At 41.9% G+C, this 21815-nt stretch overlaps 1 protein-coding gene across 1 annotated transcript in view; it reads right to left on the reverse strand.

Annotated features, from left to right (window-relative positions):
• The window catches only part of LOC122807523 (toxin MIT1-like), a 266662-nt gene extending 248042 nt beyond the window's left edge, over nt 1-18620 (reverse strand). Inside the window, exon 1 of the mRNA XM_044078448.1 lies at nt 18416-18620. Within this exon, the coding sequence (XP_043934383.1) occupies nt 18416-18487 (72 nt within the window). The 5' untranslated portion in view covers nt 18488-18620. The remainder of the gene's footprint in view (nt 1-18415) is intronic.
• Nucleotides 18621-21815: the final 3195 nt, after the last annotated feature.

The raw sequence follows: 21815 nt of genomic DNA on the forward strand, positions 1-21815 counted from the left end.
TAGGACCGAGTCCCCAGCTACTTGAGTCCTGGGTGGCCCTAAGGAAGGATATTCCTGAGCACCGTAGAACCAAAAGATGCTCATCTCCTGGAGGCCAAATCCAATTTGTAATGAGATATGAAGGTATGAGGTCTTTCCCAAGTGGCTGCTGCGCATATATCATCCATAGAGGCTCTGGAATGAAAAGCTACAGAAGTAGCCATAGATCTGGTAGAATGAGCCTTTATTCTGGAAGGTAAGGGTAGCTTATTCTGTTGGCAGATAAAGGTAATGATGTTTCTAAGTCAAGAGGATAAAGGGAAACTGGTTTACCCAATCTGGGTCCTGCAAAGGTCACAAACAATTGGTTTGTTTTCCTGATAGATTTAGTCCTGTCCAAATAACAGTGAAGCTGCCGGTGCACATCAAGGTTGTAAGAAAGGTACTCCACTCTATTAGAATGCCTTGGGAAGAAAACCGGCAGGTCAAGAGATTGGTTAATGGAAAAGCCAGAAATGACCTTGGGCAAGAAAGAAGGGTCAGTACAAAGGGCCACCCTATCCATGTGGAAGATCAAGTAAGGACTTTTGACACTCAAGGCCTGCAGCTCAGATACTCTTCTCGCTGAGGTGAGTGCTACTAGAAGTATGGTTTTCCATGACAAAAATTTCAAATCACATGAATCAAAGGTCTAGAAAGGAGAGCCTGTGAGAGACTGAAACACCAGAGTTAAGTCCCAGGGTTCTAAGGGAAGCTTGACCAGAGGTTTAACATGTAATATTCCCTTCAAAAAGGTCTTGCATAGGTGGTGTGACATAACTGAAGAATTATCAAGATCATTATGAAAATTGGTGATAGCTGCTAAATGTACAGTGATCGTTGAAGCTGGGGATCCTGCATGTAGAAGAGTAGTCAGGTATTGTAGAATATTCTGAATAGGCATAGAGAAAGGGTCTAAGTTCTGGTCTTTGGCCCAAATAGAGAACCTAGTCCATTTACTAGAATAAACCTTTCTAGTGGAAGGTTTGTGTGAGGCAAGAAGAATTTCATGAACAGGAGATGGGATGTCAGGCAGCCTGGCAATCATTGGAAGTGGAAGAACCAAGCTGTGAGCTTGAGACTGTGCAGGTTCGGATGAATCAATCCCTGAGGATGTGAGAATAGGTCCTGGGAATAATCCAGGATTAACGTGCTGTGAATCAGATGAGGCCATAGAAACAGGAACTAGACTTGACATGGCCAGTAGGGAGCAAAGAGGATCACTTTGCTTTTCAATCTCTGAGCTTTCTGGAGAAATTCTGGAATGAGGGGAAATGGGGAAAAGGCATACAGAAGACCCGGGGGCCAATCGTGAGTTAGAGCATCCCTTGGTGGGTCCCCCTGAGGGGGGATCAAGGCAAAATAGCTCCTGCATTTATAGTTCAGGGGGGAAGCGAACAGGTCACAGCAAGGCCTGCCTAAAGTTGGAAGATCCGATCTATTACAGGGTTGAGGGACCACTCGTGAGGCATCAGAATGTTCCTGCTCAGATGGTCCGCAATAAGGCTGGAACACCCGGGAATGTGCACTGCTATAAGAAAGTGACTGGAAGCTATTACCCAGTGTCAAATCCTCATGGCTTCCCGACACAGGGGGTAAGATCTGGTTTCGCCATGTTTGTTGATAAACCAGATGACTGACATGTTGTCTGACTGAATTGCAATGGTCCCCGAGGGTAGAGATACATGGAACGCTTGCAACACTAAGAGAACTGCCCTCAGTTCCAGGACATTTATGTGCAAGTTGGCCTCAATGGGGGTCCAAGTACCTTGGACAGTCTTTCACAGAAAATGCCCCCCCCCCACACCCTAACAGTAAAGCGTTCGTGGTCACCGTGGCCATGGGTTGGGGAAGACAGAACAGTCAACACCAAAAATTATTTTGTGGCTCCATCCACCCTAGCATTTCTTCCTTGCAATGGTTTGTAAGGCATATTATGTGGTTGAGTGGGTGGGTTAACAATGACCATTGTGCGGAAAGGAGCCACTGCAGGATTCTCATGTGCAGTCTCGACAGTGGTACTAAAGTAATGGCAGCTGCCATGGAGCCCAAGAGTTGCAGTACAAGACATGCTGGTACAAACATGTGAGGAAGAAGGTCTTGAATTTGGTAACTTATTTTCAAAAGCCTGTGGGGGGGAGAGAAGCTTGGCAGGATGTTCTGTTGAAGACCGCTCCAATAAATTCCAGTGTCTTCATTGGGGACATCTGAGATTTGTCTTTGTTGATTGTAATCCCCAAGCGGAGAGCGAGACCTTGAGTGTAAGAGAGGCTATGGACTAGGAGATTTCTGGTTGGGGCGGTAAGGAGCCAGTCGCCTAGATAGGGAAACACCTGGAATCCTTGTAGTCGAAGATAGGCTACCACAACTGCCATACATTTGGTGAACACTCGGGGGGCTGTCAAGACTAAATGGCAGTGCCCTGAACTGGTAGTGATTGGCTCCCAGCTGGAAGCAGAGAAACCTCCATGAGCGGTGATCCATCTTTATGTGGTAGTGCACATCTTGTAGGTCTATAGAGCACATCCAATTGTCCCTCCCTAGGAAGGGAAGAATGGGCTGTTCTGTGACCATCTGGAATTTTTGAGGTTTGATAGATTTGTTCAGTAGGCTGAGATCCAGGATTGGTCTCCAGTCCCCTGTCTTTTTTAATGCTAAAAAGGACCTCGAGTAAAACCCAGATCCTGTCTGTTCTGGTGGGACTGGTTGGATGACTCTTTCTTAGCAGTTTTTCTGTTTCTAAGGTTGCTAATTCCCTCTGATTGGGTGGTACATCGGGGATTCATTTAACGGGTCTGGGAGTTAAGTCGAATGGTATTTGGTAGCCTCTGGATATTATTCTCTGCACCAAAACATCGGTAGTAATAAGATGCCAGGCTGGTAAATGCAGAGAAAAACAACCCCAGACTGCTTCCAGAGTAAAGCAATCAGGCTGCTGCTCAGGAGCGTTGGTAGGGACGCCGGAGAAAGAATCTCTGGCTCCCTGGTTATACGGACCCCCTCTACCCTGAAAGGGGTGTCTTCCATATGAGCTGCCCCCTCTGCCCTGGGGGATTGTTCACCACGAGTGTCAGGAAGGGATCCTTGGGATTTCTTGAACCATATCTTTCCTCCCTTCTGGTTTCTGGAGTAGGGCCTTTGGGGGTTGGAAAAGTGTATGCTCACAGCAGATAAAGTCTTTCCATCTTTCTCACTACGTGCAAGTGTGTCTCATACCTTGTGTCCAAAAAGTGCAGATTCGTCGACAGGTGCATTGATGAAGAAAGATTTAAAGGGGTCTGCTAAGTCACACAGTGTCATCCAAGCATTACGTCTCATGACAACACCAGATGAGGCAGCTCTAGCTGCCCCCTCGGTGGTGTGAGATATCAAATGCATCAAGGAGTTTGAGATGGATTCAAGGGTAGCTAGCTGCGAGGCTACAGTGTCACCTACTTCATCAGGCAGTATTCCCACCAAAGAGGAAGACATTTCAGAAATTAGGTCTCTTTGGAGTCGAGTAAAGTGTGCCAGATAATTCAGCATCTGAATGGTGAAGGTCACTGATGCATAGGTCCACCCTAATCTGTCCATGGTCCAGGACTCCCTGTTTGGAGGATGGACAGTGGAACTATCTTCTGCCAGTTCCCTCTTGGTGGCTGCCACCATGACCATAGAATCAACTGTCAGCTGCTTGGACCAAAGGAGCTGGTCTTCAGGTGTAGATAAAATTTTGTCCGGCCTCCGTGGCACAGGTTCTACATTGTCTGGGGCCTTCCAGGCATGCTGCACAATTAGTATATCAAGATCATCTGCTGGTAGGGTCACCCACGAAGTAGATGGCTGGGCACAGAAGGCCTGCAGAAACACTGATTCCTCAGAATAAGGGTTAGAGGACTTCCATTCCCCCCACTGTTTGAGGATTTCGAGAATGTCGCCAAATGAAACGTCATCTGGGGGAGAGCGTGGGGACCCTTCTCCCTCATCACAATCAGTGTCTTCTGTGATAGATTCCTCTGAGGAGTCAAGGTGCTTCCTCTTGCACAGTTTCTTCTGGGGTGGCTCCCCAGTGGGATCTTCTGAGGAAGACTCCAGAGAAGGGGTTCCCTTCACAGGGGATTTTTGTGAATCCCATGCCCAGGGTCCCAACATAGTGGGTTGGGAGAAGAGCATGCTAGGGGAGGTTTCTGATACTGGTGTCCTAGGTGCTGGCTGTGAGCCTTCAGAATGAAGGGCTCTTTCCATCACCTGTACAGCAGGTGCACTCAAGCCCACCTCCAGTTGAGGGGTTCTGAGAGAACTGGATGCCATTGTTGCCATGGACATAGATGGTGCCAGTGAGAAAATAGGTGTCAGATTAGGTACCAAGGTACGGACAGTTCAAGCACCACTCCGAGAAAGCATTAGCTCCATTGTAGCCAATGCAGGAAGGGTGGTCAGTGCTGACAGGGGAGACACTGCTGTCAGAGCCGAGACAGTATGAAGCGGGCATCGGTACCAGGAACAAGGAGGATGCTGGAGGAGGATAAGCAGGGGAAGATGAGGTAAAGGATTCCAAGCCAGGAGAGATGGAAGGTCTAGCTGGAATGGGCAATCCCCTAGCTGCCAGAAGCTGATGCACAACCCGCACTAGGTCTAGTTCAGAAAAATTCCTAGTGGATCTAATGGAGACTGGTGAAGTGGAATCAGGTCTTTCTAGAAAGGGACTAAACCTCTGCCCCAAGAAAGAGTTATAAATTGGAGAATATCTTGTCCTTGGCAGGTATTTGAATTTTAGAGCTGATGTAGCCAAAGAAACTGTCAGCACTGTGGCTGGGGATGGTGCCAAAGCATGTACAGTCATGAGATTCCATGGAGCCAAAGAAGTTGTCAGCACCATGAACAGAGATGGTGCTGAGGTATGTACAGTCATCGGAGCCCATGGAGCTGAGGAAACTGTCAGCACCATGGACAGGGATAGTGCCGTGGCATGTACAGTTATCAGAGCCAATGTGGGAACCAATGACGGCACTAAAGTTAGTGGTGCCATGGTTGGAACCGAAATAGGAATGAATACCATGGTCGGCACAGAGGGAGAGGACACAGATCCTGGTACCGATGAGGTCTGCGCCGAGGGCACTGGCAAAGCACTGAGCCAACTCGGTTCCATAACTGACGGGGATGCAGGAACCGAGTGACTAAGTTTTTCCTTATATTTTTTGGTCTTAGAAGGGGGTGAGACATCCGACCCAGATAGAGCCTCTGAGAAAGGTGTCTTGAGTAAACCTTTTAAAATAAGTTTATTCTTATGTTCTGCTAGTGTCCGATTACTAAAACGAGCACAAATGTCACAATCAGCTTTAATATGATCCACGCCCAAAGAGTAGACACAATGAACATGTGTATCTGAGTTAGGCATCTTACGTCCACACTTGTCACACTGTTTAAAACCCAACTTTGACATGGTAAGGAAAACAATGCTATCCTATAGAAAGAATAAGATAAAATAATATATAAATATATATATATATACATATATATATATATATATATATATATATACAATAATAATAATAATAAAAATCTTTAAAATATAAAGATAAAATAATAAAATACCAGTGATGTTAGTTAAGGAATACCACTAGTAAAAAGGGAAGGCCTGTCAAAGACAGGAGAGAGAGAGAGAGACAGTAACAAAAAGGGTAAAAAATTAAATTACGAACCCAGAACCAGAGGATAAATACACCAAACTAATCCAAAGGAAAGAAGTTGTCAGCACCATGAACAGAGATGGTGCTGAGGTATGTACAGTCATCGGAGCCCATGGAGCTGAGGAAACTGTCAGCACCATGGACAGGGATAGTGCCGTGGCATGTACAGTTATCAGAGCCAATATGGGAACCAAGGACGGCACTAAAGTTAGTGGTGCCATGGTTGGAACCGAAATAGGAATGAATACCATGGTCGGCACAGAGGGAGAGGACACAGATCCTGGTACCGATGAGGTCTTAACAGGGCACTGGCAAAGCACTGAGCCAACTCGGTTCCATAACTGACGGGGATGCAGGAACCGAGTGACTAAGTTTTTCCTTATATTTTTTGGTCTTAGAAGGGGGTGAGACATCCGACCCAGATAGAGCCTCTGAGAAAGGTGTCTTGAGTAAACCTTTTAAAATAAGTTTATTCTTATGTTCTGCTAGTGTCCGATTACTAAAACGAGCACAAATGTCACAATCAGCTTTAATATGATCCACGCCCAAAGAGTAGACACAATGAACATGTGTATCTGAGTTAGGCATCTTACGTCCACACTTGTCACACTGTTTAAAACCCAACTTTGACATGGTAAGGAAAACAATGCTATCCTATAGAAAGAATAAGTTTTTTGGTGTATCACATATTAAGTATGATCCACAAGGTAGAATTAACAAATACAATCTAGACCTATCAGAATTAAGGATGCAGATATTATTAAACGCCCACAACTACCCGGGGTTGAATGAATATTGTAGCATCAAACCTATTTTGAGACTTAACAATCTCAAGGGGAAGTAACTTTTTTAAGCATATACCTGGTGGTTTGTGTAGCAACAAACTTGTGAAGTGACTTGATCGGTATTTAGTTAATTTCATTTTGTGTATTTTATATACATTACACTCAACATTTAATATTTAATTTTAATTTTGAGTACATTTCACATGTATTATTCAATTCAGTATTTTAAGATTTCAACACAATATTTTCAAATATTTTTAGATATATTTAATATTTTTAAATAGTTCAAATATTTTTAAATAACAACCAGCATTTTCATCAAAGGAACACACCATATGTTTACATGTGTGTGTATATATTTATGCATTCTATATATTGTACATGTATATATATTCACATATATATACAATTTTATACACATACATATATATTTTTATTATTACCCATGAATATATTTTACTATGGGCATATTATTATAGATATACGTTTATATTATACATACACTATTTATACTATACACAATATATTTATTATATACTATATTTATGCAATATACTTGATGTTGGGGTTATTGGGTTTAAATGTACTGACTACACAAAAGAAAAATATATACTGAGTATTTTATGATATACTTCATTTTTTACGAACGTTTTTATGGTGTGTTTTTTATTGTGTGTTTATAATGTACACTTTGCATGAGAGTTACTGAATTTGTTTTTTAAAACGATAATTGATATACAATTGGATAATTGACAATTGGTTTTGGTATAACTACTTAAGTGGCTCAGATTTACTATTTTCTTGTATTCTGATGAAGTCCGTGGAGACGGACGAAACCTAGGTCAACGCCAGTTTGTTTGCTTTGTTTTAAGACGAATAAACAACTTTTGGAGCTTTTATTGACCCTGGAGAGTTTTATTGAGGTCTGACTTGTAGAATATACAACTTGTGGACATTGAACAGGTCTTCGGCATACACTTCCACGACGACTGTGTACCTTTCCTTTGGATTAGTTTAAAAAATTAAATTACCAAGGAAAAGGGTAGGAAATAGGCCGAGATTATAGGTGACAGTGAAAAAAGGCTAACATGACTAAAAATTTAGTAATTTAGAAGAAAACAATTGTCATAAAATCAATAATTTACTACTTAGCTTTGAGAGAGATGGCTAACACGTCTGACTAGGAATGCGGCAAACAAGATCTGGAATATCTAGGAGAGGGGCATTGTGGGTAGGTTCTTTGCTGAGGGTTTTTGGCTAACGTGAGCTGGAAAATGGCTATATCAGTTCCAAGGACGGAGCCGAGGTCCCATCTATAATGTATGAACAATTAGTTATGTACTCACCATAACGTCAGATGTATGTGGTCCATCTCACCTACATTCTTAACTGATGGGTTCAGAGCCGAGAATCGGCTCCGACTCGGCCACTATTTACTAGCTCGAAGTCTCTGATTGGCTGGGCTAGCCCTAGTATCCCAAGATGCACCATGCCCAAACCCCCAGATCTTGTTTGCCAACAATATAACAGAGTGACATACACAACCTCCTAGAAATAACACAAAGAGGAAGAGAGAAAAAATAACATCCTCAGAAGGGTCTAAGAACATAATCTCCTTCAAGTCTAACAGGTCGGGGGACGGTGGGCGGGTAAGTAAGAATGTAGACGAGATGGACCACATACATCTGACATTATGGGGAGTACATAACTAATTGATGTAATGTTGTCCTATCTCGCCACATTCTTAACTGATGGGACAGCATCCCTAGCACCTACATTCTGGGAGGCTCACTGACAATACTCCTGAGCACCGTGGAACCAAAGGAAGCCCGGTCTCTAGACACCAAATCAAGCTTGTAATAAGAAACAAAGGTGTGCGAAGAGGACCAGGTGGCCGCAGCACAGATGTCATCCAAGGAGAGCCTAGCATGATAAGCTACTGATGCAGCCATGGCCCTGGTAGAATGAGCCTTAACTGGGAAAGGTAAATCTCTGCCTGCTGATGTGTAAATAAAGGAGATACAGTCCTTAATCCATTTAGCAATAATACCTTTAGTCACAAGGCTACCATTCTTCTTCTCTGAGAAGGACACAAACAATTGATCCGATTTCCTGTGGGGTTGTGTCCTGTGCAAATAAAACCTTAGTTGTCTATGAACATCCAACTGGTGGAATTTGAATTCCGCTTCATTTGAAAAGTTTGGAAAGAAAACTGGTAACTCAATGGATTGGTGAAGACAAAAGGTAGAAGATACCTTAGGAAGGAAGGAGGGGTTGAGTCTCAAGGAAACCCTATCCTTGTGGAAGACCAAATACAGGGGCTTTATGGAAAGGGCCTGAAGCTCCGATACCCTCTTGGCTGAAGTAATGGCGACCAGAAAGGCTGTCTTCCAAGACAAATATTTTAATCCACAAGTGTCAGCTGGTTCAAAGGGGGTAGAAGTTAAGGTTTGAAGCACCAAGCTCAAATCCCATGGTGAAACTGGTTGTGACAATGGAGGACGGTGTAACCAGGCTCCTTTCAGGAAGGCTTTACAAAGTTTATGGCCCATAAGGGAAGGCTCATGTGAGACGTGAAAGTTAAAAATGGCCGCCAGCTGTACCTTAATAGTGGAGGTAGCAGAACCCTGTTTGAAGAGCATAGCCAAAAAATCTAATACCGCCGACAAGGGGGCTGTGAAGGGATCTAGATTGCGTGCTTCAGCCCAGATAGCAAATCTTTTCCATTTGCTAGGGTATAGTTTTCTGGTAGACAACTTGTGGGAGGATGACAGAATATGCAACACCTCAGGTGAAAAGGAATGTAGTCTAATTAAGGATGGAAGTGGAGCAGCCACGCTGTCAACCTGAGGGTTCGTAGGGATGGATGGAACTGACCCGACTGATGAATCAATAGGTCTGGTACTGGTTCCAGAGTCCAAGGGCCATCCACTGTATACTTCTGAAGAAAGGGGAACCAAACGTGATGAGGCCAGTATGGTGCGATAAGAATCATCTTGCTTCCCAAGGAAGCTGCCTTCTGAATCACTCTTGATAATAGAGGGAATGGAGGGAAGGCATAGAGCAGACCTGGGGGCCAATCGTGGGCTAGGGAGTCCCTGGGTGACTCCCCCCGGGGGGGGGGATCAGAGTGAAGTACATGCTGCACTTGGCATTGAGGGGGCTGTCAAACAGATCGCAGCAAGGTTGACCCCACCTGGAGAAGATCTGAGTTGCAACTCGGTTGTTCAAGGACCTGGTTCCACCCTGCTTGTTTAGATACCAGACGACTGACATACTGTCGGAAAGAATAGCAATTGTCCCCTTGGGAAGAGAGTTCTGAAGTGCTTGCAATGCTAGAAGCACTGCTCTCATTTCCAGGACATTGATGTGCAAGTGTACCTCATGATCTTGCCATGTGCCTTGGACCGTTCTGCCCAGATAATGGCCACCCCAACCTATCTGGAAGCGTCCGTGGTCACCGTGGCAGTAGGAGACAGGGGGGTCAGTGGTCTCCCTATGTCTAGATTGGATGACTGAAGCCACCAATGTAGGTCTTGTCGGCATTGTTCCGTGATGAGAATGGGATAAGACAGAGGAAACTCCTGAAAGGACCACTGGACTGAGACCAGCCACTGGAGGATCCGCATATGTAGCCTGGCTAGCGGTACTAGCATGATGGTAGCCGCCATGGACCCTAGTAGTTGAAGAGCAAGTCTGACTTGGACTTTCTTGAGGGGTAGTAAGGCTAACACCTGAGCCTGTAGCACTTTGATTCCTTCTGTTGGAAGAAAGGCTCTCATTTGGATGGAGTCTAGCTCTGCGACGATAAATGCAACACGCTGTGATGGCCGCAACACAGATTTTTCCCAGTTGAAGGTAATCCCTAGGTATTGGCCCAATGTGATGGTAGCCTTCATGGCTCGAACGAGTAGATGCCTGGAGGGGGCGGTGAGAAGCCAGTCATCCAGATAAGGAAAAACCTGGAATCCTTGACATCTCAAGTGGGCTGTCACCATTGCTAAGCATTTGGTAAACACCCTGGGGGCTGTGGTGAGACCAAAAGGCAGGGCACAAAACTGGTAGTGACTGGCTCCCAGCCAGAAGCATAGGTGACTCCTGGATGCCTTGTTTATCTTGATGTGGTAATAAGCATCCTTGAGATCTATGGAGCACATCCATACTCCTTTTTCCAAAAAAGGGAAAATGGACTGAAGAGTAACCATTCGGAACTTGGACTTCAGTACAAATCGGTTTAAACGGCTGAGGTCCAGAATGGGCCTCAGGTCCCCTGTCCTTTTTGGCACCAAAAATAATCTTGAGTAAGTTCCTGATCCAATCTGGTCTGAGGGGATTGGTTGGATGACTCCTTTTTCCAGCAGCTTTGAAACCTCTAGCGCTGTTTGATCTCTTTGACTGGGTGGAATGTCTGGGATTTTTCCTGGATAGGGGAGGGGGTGTAAGAAAGGGAATGGTGTAACCTCCGGTAATTATTCGGAGCACCCACTGATCCTGAGTGATACTTTACCAGGCTAGAGGATGCCTCAAAAAATGGCCTGCGACTGGCTCCGGAGTAGCACAGTCGGGCAGTCCCTCTGGGACATTGGTAGGAGGATCCACGAAATGATTCACAGTCTCCTGAGTTGCGGGGGCCTCCTCCGCCTCTAGGGCGGCACCTTCCAGAGTAATTACCCCCTCCTCTGCCCCTGGAGGGGGTGTCACCATACTCGACGGGGAAAGACTTCTGAGACTTCCTGAAACACATCTTGCCTCCCCTCCATGCCTTGGGATAAGGCCTAGAGGGAGGCAAGAAACGGGCCCCTATGGCAGACAAAGTTTTACCCTCCTGCTCACATCTGGTGAGAGTGTCTTTCACTTTGGGTCCAAAGAGGGAGGACCCATCGAAGGGGGCATCAGTGAAGGAAAACTTGAAGGCTTCTGCGAAGTGACACAGGCACATCCAGGCTTGCCTCCTGAGGGCTACACCTGAGCTAGTTGCCCTACCCACTCCTTTGGCTGCATAGGATATGAGCCTCATGGATGAATTGACAATAGAGGAAAGGGTAGACAACTGGGCATTGACAGTCTGATTCACCGCCTCAGGCAAGTTACCCGGCAGGGTATCTCCCAATTCCTTAAGGAGATCTCTTTGGAGCCTAGTAAAGTGGAAAAGATAGTTCAACAACCGCAAAGTAAAGGTCGCTGAAGACAGGGTATGCTTCCCATACCGATCCATACTCCTGGACTCCTTGTTAGGAGGATGAACAGAAGCAGAAGCTTCTGCAACTTCTTGCTGAGTGTCAGACGCCACCACCATGGCATCTACAGGAACTCCTTTAGTTAGGAACTCTTTCTCCGGGGGTGCAGATAGAAACTTGTTTGGACGGCTGGGCACTGGTTCCATGGAGTCAAGGTGTTCCCAAACCCTTCGACAAATAAGGTCTAACAATTTGTTGAAGGGCGGAAACACCCAGGAGGTGGAAAGTCGGGCTCCGAAGGCTTTGACGAGGACCGACTGATCCTCAGATGGGGATTTGGAAGGCCAGTCGCCTCTCTGCCTTAAAATCTCCAGAATATTGGAGAATGAGACACCATCGGAGGATGACTTGGGGGACCCCTCTGCATCATCAAGGTCAGTATCAGAAGTGATGGACTCATTCGGGGAGTCAACGTGCTTCCTCTTGCATGACTTCTTTCTGGGAGGCTCCTCAGGCGACGAATCTGAAGGACCCTCAGAAAGCTGGGGGCCATGTATGGAAGTATCCTCGAGCCTTCGAGCCCCACTGGTGTCAGAGGCTCCAGCCCCAGTGTCAAAGGAAGCAGTAGCTGATTCGAGTGAAGTCACTGAAGACCTGGCCAGTGCACTCCTCATGGCCTCGAATGCGGGTCCACCGGAATCCGAAGACCGACCTGTCTCCGAAACCACAATTGGAGTCAGGGTTCCCTTAGCCGAGGCACCAAGAGGGAGACTTGGAGCCGAGGGATGAAGCCCCGATGTATCCCCCTCGGGTCCGACCGAGGAAACCGGGGTGCCACAACCAGATGATGGAGTTGAAAAGGTTGGAGCTGAGGTCGGAGCTGAAAAGCCTAACGGGGGTATCGGCGCCAACCCCAGGACCTCACTCGATGCAGAACACCTCGGCTCCGACGACACAGAGGTGCCCGGAGGAGGAATAATCGGAACCGACAAGAGGGAAGGCTCCGGAGCCGACTGGGCTGGAGCAGAAAATAACCTGGCTAACACCGGCACCTGAAGGAGCCTCTGCACCACTCTATCCACATCCAAATCCGATAACCTGGAAGACTTGGAGGACACAGAAGGTGGTCGAGATATCTTACCCATAGAATCCAGGTTTAGACTAGCAGAAGGGCTCCGAATTGGCTCCAAGAGAATCGCAGCCAAAGCTGGCTCCAGTGTCACAGAAACCTCCTGCGGCGCCGATAACAATGGAGCCGAGGAAGCTGACTCAGACACAAGAATTCCTTCTCTAGGCTCCAAAGCCAATGGAGCCAAGGAAAATGGAGCTGTCTTCAATATCTTCTCCGATGGCTCTGAGGAACTAGACGGAGCCGGAGATCTCTTTTTTGGTTTAGATTTAAATTTCCCACTAGGGGAGGCAGACTCCAAAGCTTCTTCAAAGGCAGGTTTGACAAGGCCCCTGAGAATCAATTTATTTTTCCTCTCGTGCAAGAATCTAGAACTAAAGGAGTGACAAACACTACAAGATTCTTGCAAATGAATGGTGCCCAAACAATACACACAGATGGCATGGCCATCTATCAAAGACATCTTATAAGAACATTTGGTGCACTTTTTAAAACCAGAAGGCTTATGCTCCTTCTGATCTTTGCCTGACATGGTAATTCACAATAAACCACACACAAGCTAAGGAAGGCAGGAGGAAGGGACTCTAACTTAAAAGTCCCAACAGAGTTAACAGACACAGGAGAGGGCTAAGGCCCTCTAACTTAAACGGGCCTAGCCCGTCAAATACAAGGATGCCACAAAAAAACTTAAACTAAGCTAGTTGAAGGAAGAGGCTCTAACTTAAACACCCCTACAGACGTAACAGACACAGGAAAGGCTAAGGCCCTCTAAATTAAAACACAAGGAATCCACAAAAACTAAAAAAATTAACTGAACTAGTCGCAAAACATAGGATACACTCAACGTAGCTGTAAGAACAGCTTTTGACAGAAAGTTTAGAAAAATAAGCTAAAAAACAGTTTAAATAAGGTACTTAGCCACAGCCAAGCTCGAGACCACGTCTGTACACTACGAGTGGCAAACAAGATCTGGGGGTTTGGGCGTGGTGCATCTTGGGATACTAGGGCTAGCCCAGCCAATCAGAGACTTTGAGCTAGTAAATAGCGGCCGAGTCGGAGGCGATTCTCGGCTCCGAACCCGTCAGTTAAGAATGTGGTGAGATAGGACCACATTACATCAAAAGATTTACAACATCAGATTGAATGTTTCAAGTATTTAAGCAAAGGCAGAAGGAGGACATTATGAGTTTAGTTTTTTGTATTTTCCATTATTTACTGCCTTCAATATATGGAAACTGATTTAGTTTTGATTTTAGCATTACAGATTGTGCAATATGAAATTTAACTGTTTAGCATTCTCACTTATCAAAAGATGTAAGCTCATAAAGTTAATCCCTTAAATGATGCTGCCAGACAATCCATGCCTTGGTCTTCGTTCACTCCTAATAGTACTTACAAAGAGATTATATTCCTTCCTTAAGAGAGAAGTAAACCATTCTTGTTGGTTTGCAGTGTTGTAATTCTGACAACCATCCCCATTTTTTCCCTTTCATGTGGAAATTGTGTGCACTTGTCCATCCTCCCTAAACTTCTTTAAGACTTTCTTTTTATTTGATAGCTTCTGTGATGCTATGAGTGTTGTCAATACAGTACAAATCCAGTAGCAGTTGAATGTTGTTTCTAAGCTCAGTGCTCATGAGATGTCAGGAACTATGAATGGGTGTGGGAAACTGATAGCCTTTAGTACAAGGTTTTGACTCTATTTTGCACATGCCTATAGGAATTGTAACATTTTGATGTTTATTATCTACATTTCAAGTAAAGTACTGTTTTGGGGTTTTGCTAGTAGTATAGATTTACATATTAAATGGTAGTGTTGTCATACAGTCCATATTCTTACAAGGACTGATAGGAGGGTATTGCTTGCTTCCATTGATTAAGAGTAGTAGTCACTAACTAAAATATTAAGGGATTAGAGATAAAGTTAAATAGTGCAATAACAGTGTTCCTTTGCATATATTAGAAAAAAATCATTAAAACTGGCTTCAGTAATTTTCAGTGGTGCTTAGCCTCGGCTGCAACTTACTGGCTGCAATAATACTCAGCAAAATCATCCCTCTATCCTTGGATCTCAAAAATATAAGTAATAGGTACCAGGTTTGCGGTAGTAAGTTTATGAAAACAACCTATTACATTATAGTAAATAACTTTAATTTGTAAGGAATACACATTGGTTTACCATGATGCTGTGATACAGCAGCTGGTTCATCCACAGTTGCTGTTTTCTTTAAACAGGCACTAAAGTAAATTGAAACAATACTATTTCAAATTGTGGCTGTGCCTCTTATTACAAAGCTTTTTTTTTTCAACAAAATAATATTTTCTAATGTCTTTCAAATGGAACTCGTCAATTTCTCTTGAATCCTTTTCTTACAGACTTATCAAATTCAACTTATCAAATTCTTCTTCACAATTGCACAATCTCCATTCTACTTCTGTACATATCAAATTGCTGTCTCTACCTATTTTGGTCTTTAGAAAGGAATGCAACACTCCAAATGGGAGTTTACAAGTACCACATACAGTGCTAAAACAACCTGATCATCATACATTTATACTTACAGCACATACCTCTGTCTCTCTCTCTTTCTCTCTCTCAGTGTCTGTCTCATAACAAACACACACACACATTAAAAAATGTAAACAAATGCGTTACATTGGCGATAATGCAAAACAACTACAAACTCTTTCATATTCTGCAACAGGGTGGCTCCACCGCCACAATCCCCAGAAATTAAATATACTAATTCCGTGGTAGCACAACCACAGAGAAAGAGATAAGTCCCTAAAAGTATATTAATGTTAAACTGTTGCAGTTTGACTGTAACATCGTATGACAACTTTACATACCGACAAATATTGGCACACGATAAATGCATGTCACAACCAAAACCAAATCACCTATATATCACCCATATATGTACATGTACATATACATTCACATTCATAATAATGGATGGGACATAATTCATAAAACTGGGTTTTGCTGACCCTTATTCCTTGATGTACATGTTTTCAAAAAGAAGTAGCACAAGGGGAACTGTTAAATTTTTTTAAAAAGTGTATATATAGGTGAAGGAAGGAGTAACCGTGTACCTAACACCCCACTGTTTGAGTAACTCTAGTTCAATCATCCTTCTAACAAATTCATTAGCTTTGAGAGTGCAGTACCCTTGATAAAAATACACTATTTATTTGCCTATTTTATAAATAGCATTTTGGAGCCTACATCTCTTTTTCTGTGATATTAGCTCATTTCAAAGAGTTTCATACAACTAGCCTCACAAAAACATGAGATACGAGTTATCCTATGGCAACAAATTACTCCCATATTCATTATAATACTATAAGTGCATTATATTCTAGGCCACATGGGACAGAATAATACTGCTGTAAAAATGTAAGAGCCCTTCTCCCTATATTTATTTATGATCAATCAATGATGTTTTGGAAAAGATAATGTTAATGCAGCACTTTATTATAGTTGAAAATTTTATTTTAACACTGCCCTTTTTAACCTTATATCAATATCCTATCCTGGAAGTTACTGCTTTCCTGAACCAATTTTTAAATGTGTTATTGTTGCTTAAAATGTGTAGCTCAGGTGGAGTTTGATAATATATGTAAAATCAAATTCTGCTCTGGGGAAAAAGTACTAGCATGGATATTTAGAGTCATATTAAAACATAGTACTCTATATGAACTAGTCAGCTTCCCATTTCTCATTATTTATTGTTAAATTATTTAAGCACAGCATTAAAACTAGCCATAAAGGTTTATCAGATAAATAAAAAAATGCGAGCAAACAAGTATGGTTTGTGTTATTTTTTTCCCCTATGTTTCTATACAAACACAGCAGCTGGTATAATGAATGAACTTGCTAGAGCTAATTTGGGAAATAAACTAAAGTCATGTCCTAGATTAAATAATATTGAACAGTGAGTTAAAAATAGCTATAGTCCAACATAACACTAATGTGGGTACTTTAAATGACTGCACTTTCAAATTATGGGCACAGGAATCATGTAAGGATAAAAGTAAAATAAAATCTGGAACACAACAACTAGGAGCATGTAACTGCAGCAATTTTTTAAATTAATTTGAGTGATGTAAGCTATGAACACTATTGATTTACAATGAGAGCACTCCGGTATTAAGTATGTAGTTATGTACATACAAAGCCATTAAAAAAGACTAAAGAACAAAGAAGACAATATAATTAAAAAAAAAATACAACACATAAAAATCAAGTGGGGACAATAGTTTGCAGGAGCAAATATTGAATATACAGTACACTAGTGAAATATTCATTGAGCATATTACTGTATAGGGCAGAACTGTTAATCCTTATGTATAGACTATCAAAGCAAAACTACAAAACATATTTGAAATGAATCTGGTGGTCCACATGGCTTTACAGTTACTTAAAATGAAGAAAATAAATGATAAATATATAATTCAAACATCAATAGCTGTGTTAACATTATAGATACCTGGCTTGTTGTTTTTAGCGTTTATTCATGTTCCATTCTGCCAATACCCTCCCTCCCATCTCCACCCTATTGCACCAAAGTGCCTCTGGTCTCCATCCCATTGCACCAAAATGTCAAGTGCCTCACATTCCATTGAAATTTAACTTGCAATGAGAAAATACTACACAGTTATACATCTTAATTGTGCAGATTTTTGCAGAATGTCCAGATTTTTGCCTCATATTTTTTATCTGTTCCTCATAAAATTTGTGATTTTTCTGGATTTTTATGGCAAATTAGTAAAGACTGAATTCACTAAATAATGATTGTCATTTGAGTTTCAGACTTTATATCCTTCAGAAAATGCATGATAACACAAAACCTTTTATTCTAGCAACTTTCTAAATTTATAATAGCAATATTTAAAATTGCAGTTGTAAATTTGTCTCCATTTTGGGCTTTGTCTTCTCCATTCATTATTTTTGTCTTTGTCCAGATTTTTTTGTGTTAAGAGGTTGGCAGCAATGCCACACACACACACACACACACACGTCATTAGCTAAATAATAATAATAAAAAATAATAATACGAAGTACAATACATATTTTTGTATTATTCCACACTAAGTGTGTGCTCCCATAAGGTATTATTGTATTGAGATGCATTTATAACCACTATCCTATGTGGCACATGCTACACAAATCAAAATGTATTCACCTTTTCAATAATACTCATTTGCTACATTATGAAACCAGAAATATTTGGGTTATTTACCTTAAACCCAGATAATGTATATGGGTGAGATAGTTCTTTTTCTCGTGACAGGTGTGAATCACCCCTTGAAATATAGATTGTAAAATCGGAGTTCCGTTGATATAAATACAAAATACAACTATTGATAGTAAAGCTGCAATGTAAATGTAAACATAATCAAGACATGCAGTTCAACACACACACACACACACACACACACACACACACACACACACACACACACACACATTAAATAATAGTGCAAATATTGGTTCGTTTGTGAAACTATAGCCATAGAAGATACTCAACTATAACGATTTTTAATAAAGTCTAATACATAAGTTATGCGCAGAACACATTCTCCACAAAAGTACCTTTATTATCTTTATGTATTGGAGAACCAGTCGCTTACCCCAGTGATAACAGCAGCGTATCCGAAGACAATAAAGTTACTTAGGAAGAGGACTGCGAAGAACTTCTTCATAATGTACCAAATGTTTTCAGTTTATCTTGGTTATGAGACTGACTAAAGAACTACCTCCGTTTAAGCTTTGTTAAAGTCGCGAGTACCAGAGCTAAGCTCGTGGCTTCTTTCTCCGCCAGGTGCGCTTTGTGCCCTTGAGAATTGTGAGAAACGCTCTAGTATCGTAGACCGTTATAAAGCTCGAGCAACCATTCAGAGATAACGTGATTCACCTCCTACAGAAGTGAAGGATTGCAAAACGCATTAAAAAAGGGGAAGTCATTTATGTTCGTTCCCTTGGATCCTGTTATAATTACTGGCCCATAGTTCATTAACTGAAACGCTTGACATAAGGTTTTGCCACGTTACATAGGAATTCACTAAAGGATCTACTGAAGCCAGGGAAACTGTCTTCACATATAAAGGTTTGCACTGAGGTGACAGGTTACTACTACCAGGTAATTGATATCGGAACGTATTTGTTAGTGAGGTATGGAGTCGTACATTATGCGGGAACTGGTTTTAATCACTCACATACTGGTTACCTAGTCTGACATAGAACTGCGTTTATTATAGTAAGTTGCGGCGTGAATAAAATGTGCCTGAAGTGTTTCAATACGGAGGCGCGAGATTTACAGAAATCACTGAAATATTTTTTAAAAAAGTGACAACGGAATTTTCATTGAAAATTTAAAGTTATATTTCAGGGCGACTTATTCAAAATTTTTTTTCCCCTCAGAAGCAGCTTGTGAAACAACAGACTTCTGGGTTAAAATGTCGGTGTCAAAAGCCCCCATCTTCGAGATACCATTGTCAGAAGCCCTGGTTATTATTTAGAATGATAGGGTTCATTGTGCGGGATAATATTGTTTGTCACCCAACTTTTTACACGGATGACCTCCTCCCCCGACTCAGGCACTTTGTGTGTGTGTGTGTGTGTGTGTGTGTGTGTGTGTGTGTGGTGGCGGCACTATGTATGTGAAAGAGAGACAGAGAGAGGTGGGTGGGTGGGGGGTCTGCAGTATGGTTTAAAATGTTTTCAATAATGCTGTACTAATTTCATTACCTAAATGCTATTAGTTACTATTCCTTTTTAGTTTGCTGTGCATACACCAAAATGAAAATGACATCACAGATTTCCATTCAAATAAGGTGCGTAGAATTCAATCTTTCTTTCACAGCTTTTACCTCAGTTTCAAGATGAGTTTTACATACCATTCTTTAATGTGTCGTAATTGCCAATTCCTAATAATACTTATTCTTTTCAAGTAACAGTTACCACATCTTCCTAGTCTTGTAAGGTAGAATTGTCTGTTTCAGCTATTTTATCTGTTGCATCAAGTACCTTTTATCCTTTAACCTTTCCTTGTATCCCTCTTCTTTCTTTTTTCCATACTGTTCTACTTGCTTCTGAACAGTTTTCCTATTATGACCTCATCAATTACCCTACATATTCAATGCTCCCTTCCTGTTCCATTGCATCCACATTTTTATCTCCCTCCATCCTCTGGAGTCCCTCGTCATCTTCCACTCTCACAACCAGCACTTATCTGACTTAGCCCTCCTGGTCCTGGGTAACAAGGCTAACAAGGCAGCACCTACCTTGTGTCTAGTCTTTCCTATTCTCCATTAATGCTGACTCTTGCTTTATTCTTCACTACTATGTACATCTCATATAAATCAAAGTCCGAAGAACCTGTACTATACAATATATATTTTCTGATCCTTTCACATTAACCATCTGTAACACCAAAACTTTATGAATTTCCCACCTTTCTCTTTGAATAGGTTTTATTAACAGTAACTTCTGTTATGTGTATGCTAATAGTTGCTCTACAGTGTTACTTATATATCAAATAATGTGTAAGGTAAACATTTGCAGAACTAGCTTAAGACTTATCTGTATGCATCTGTATAACTGGTTTGTATAAAATTATCCATTCTCATGAACAGAAGTATAACTGGCTTTTCTCCCTGTGTCATCTAATAAAACAAACTATTAGCTCAGTGAGATTAAATCAATGAAGATGCCAGTAGGCAAAATAAGATTCACATATATTAATTCTCATGAATGAGTGAATGAGCAGAACAAAGGATAACACACACACACACACACACACACACACACACACACACACACACACACACACACACACACAGTAATATAAAAATAACAACTGATTTTTACCCCTTAAGACAAGAAGATCATTGTAACATGAAACTATTAGGGGACTGCAAATAACAAAAGTCAAAATGTGGCATTTAAAAATACTGGGCATCATAAATGCCAACTTTGTGACTGAAGCTTTACAATGACATAGGCAAGCTGCTAATATTTCTGTTTCAGCATTTTATTTTCTTACTATCTCTATGATTTACTAAATGTTTTTTTCACATTTTAGATAAATAAATTTTCAGTTCTTGAGTTTGACGTTGTATGTCGTTTTTGAAGTATCAATACTCTCTGCTGGAATATTTTTATTTCCTTTTCCAGTTTAGTTAAATTGGAACTTTTTTGGATGGAGAGATGAAATCTCAAATTAAGCAGTGTATAAAACTGTCAATATTAGACTTTGAAAGTCTGCTATATTATTAAGTGAAGAATGGTGCAAGGAGAGATGTCCATTTGTTCTTCAACATTATGTCTACTTCAGTTTATTCCTAACATCATATGTTCACAGGTTCATAGGTGTGTACTAGGCTAATGGCCCTGGAGCCTTTACAAGCCTAGCCCATAGGATTACCCTGGCATCTTGCACACAACCTTAGTTCCCAGTGCCTCTGTCGAGTAGAGCCACTGGAGTGATCCCTGGGGTGAATTTTCTATTTCCCATCCACTCATCAAGATTTCTCTTGAAGAGGGCCAGTGAGGTGCTCCGCTTGACATGTATGGGAAGTCTATTCCATAGCATGGGCAGTCTCTGGGTTATGAACCTGTCCCTCCAGCTTGTTCTGTTGATTGTGGTAATGAGGTTGAGGTCTCTGGAGCTTGTAGTGTGGAGGGATTGAGATTTCTTTTGGGATTTTTTTAGATGTAGCAGTTCTAACAGAGCTGGGTTAGACATGGCTTTGTAAGTCAAGCAGAGATCACCTCTAAGTAGGCGATATGAGACAGAGAATAGTTGGAGTTTTCTGAGTCTATCCATATAGGACAGAATTAGCTCCTCCCAAGTGTAATCCAAGAGCATGCTGCTAGCTGCTGACATATGATAGAAAGTACAGATAACCTCTTTGGTTAGGTTGGTTGGTTCATCAGTCATGAAAATTCCTTTTTAGGCACGTATATGAAATAATTTTTCCTAGGCAATCTAAGAAATAGCTCCTAATATACCTAAGATCCCACTGAGGT

This window comes from Protopterus annectens, chromosome 7.part1 (assembly GCF_019279795.1).
Source record: "Protopterus annectens isolate FY-2018-M chromosome 7.part1, PAN1.0, whole genome shotgun sequence".
NCBI classification, from domain to species: Eukaryota; Metazoa; Chordata; order Ceratodontiformes; family Protopteridae; genus Protopterus; species Protopterus annectens.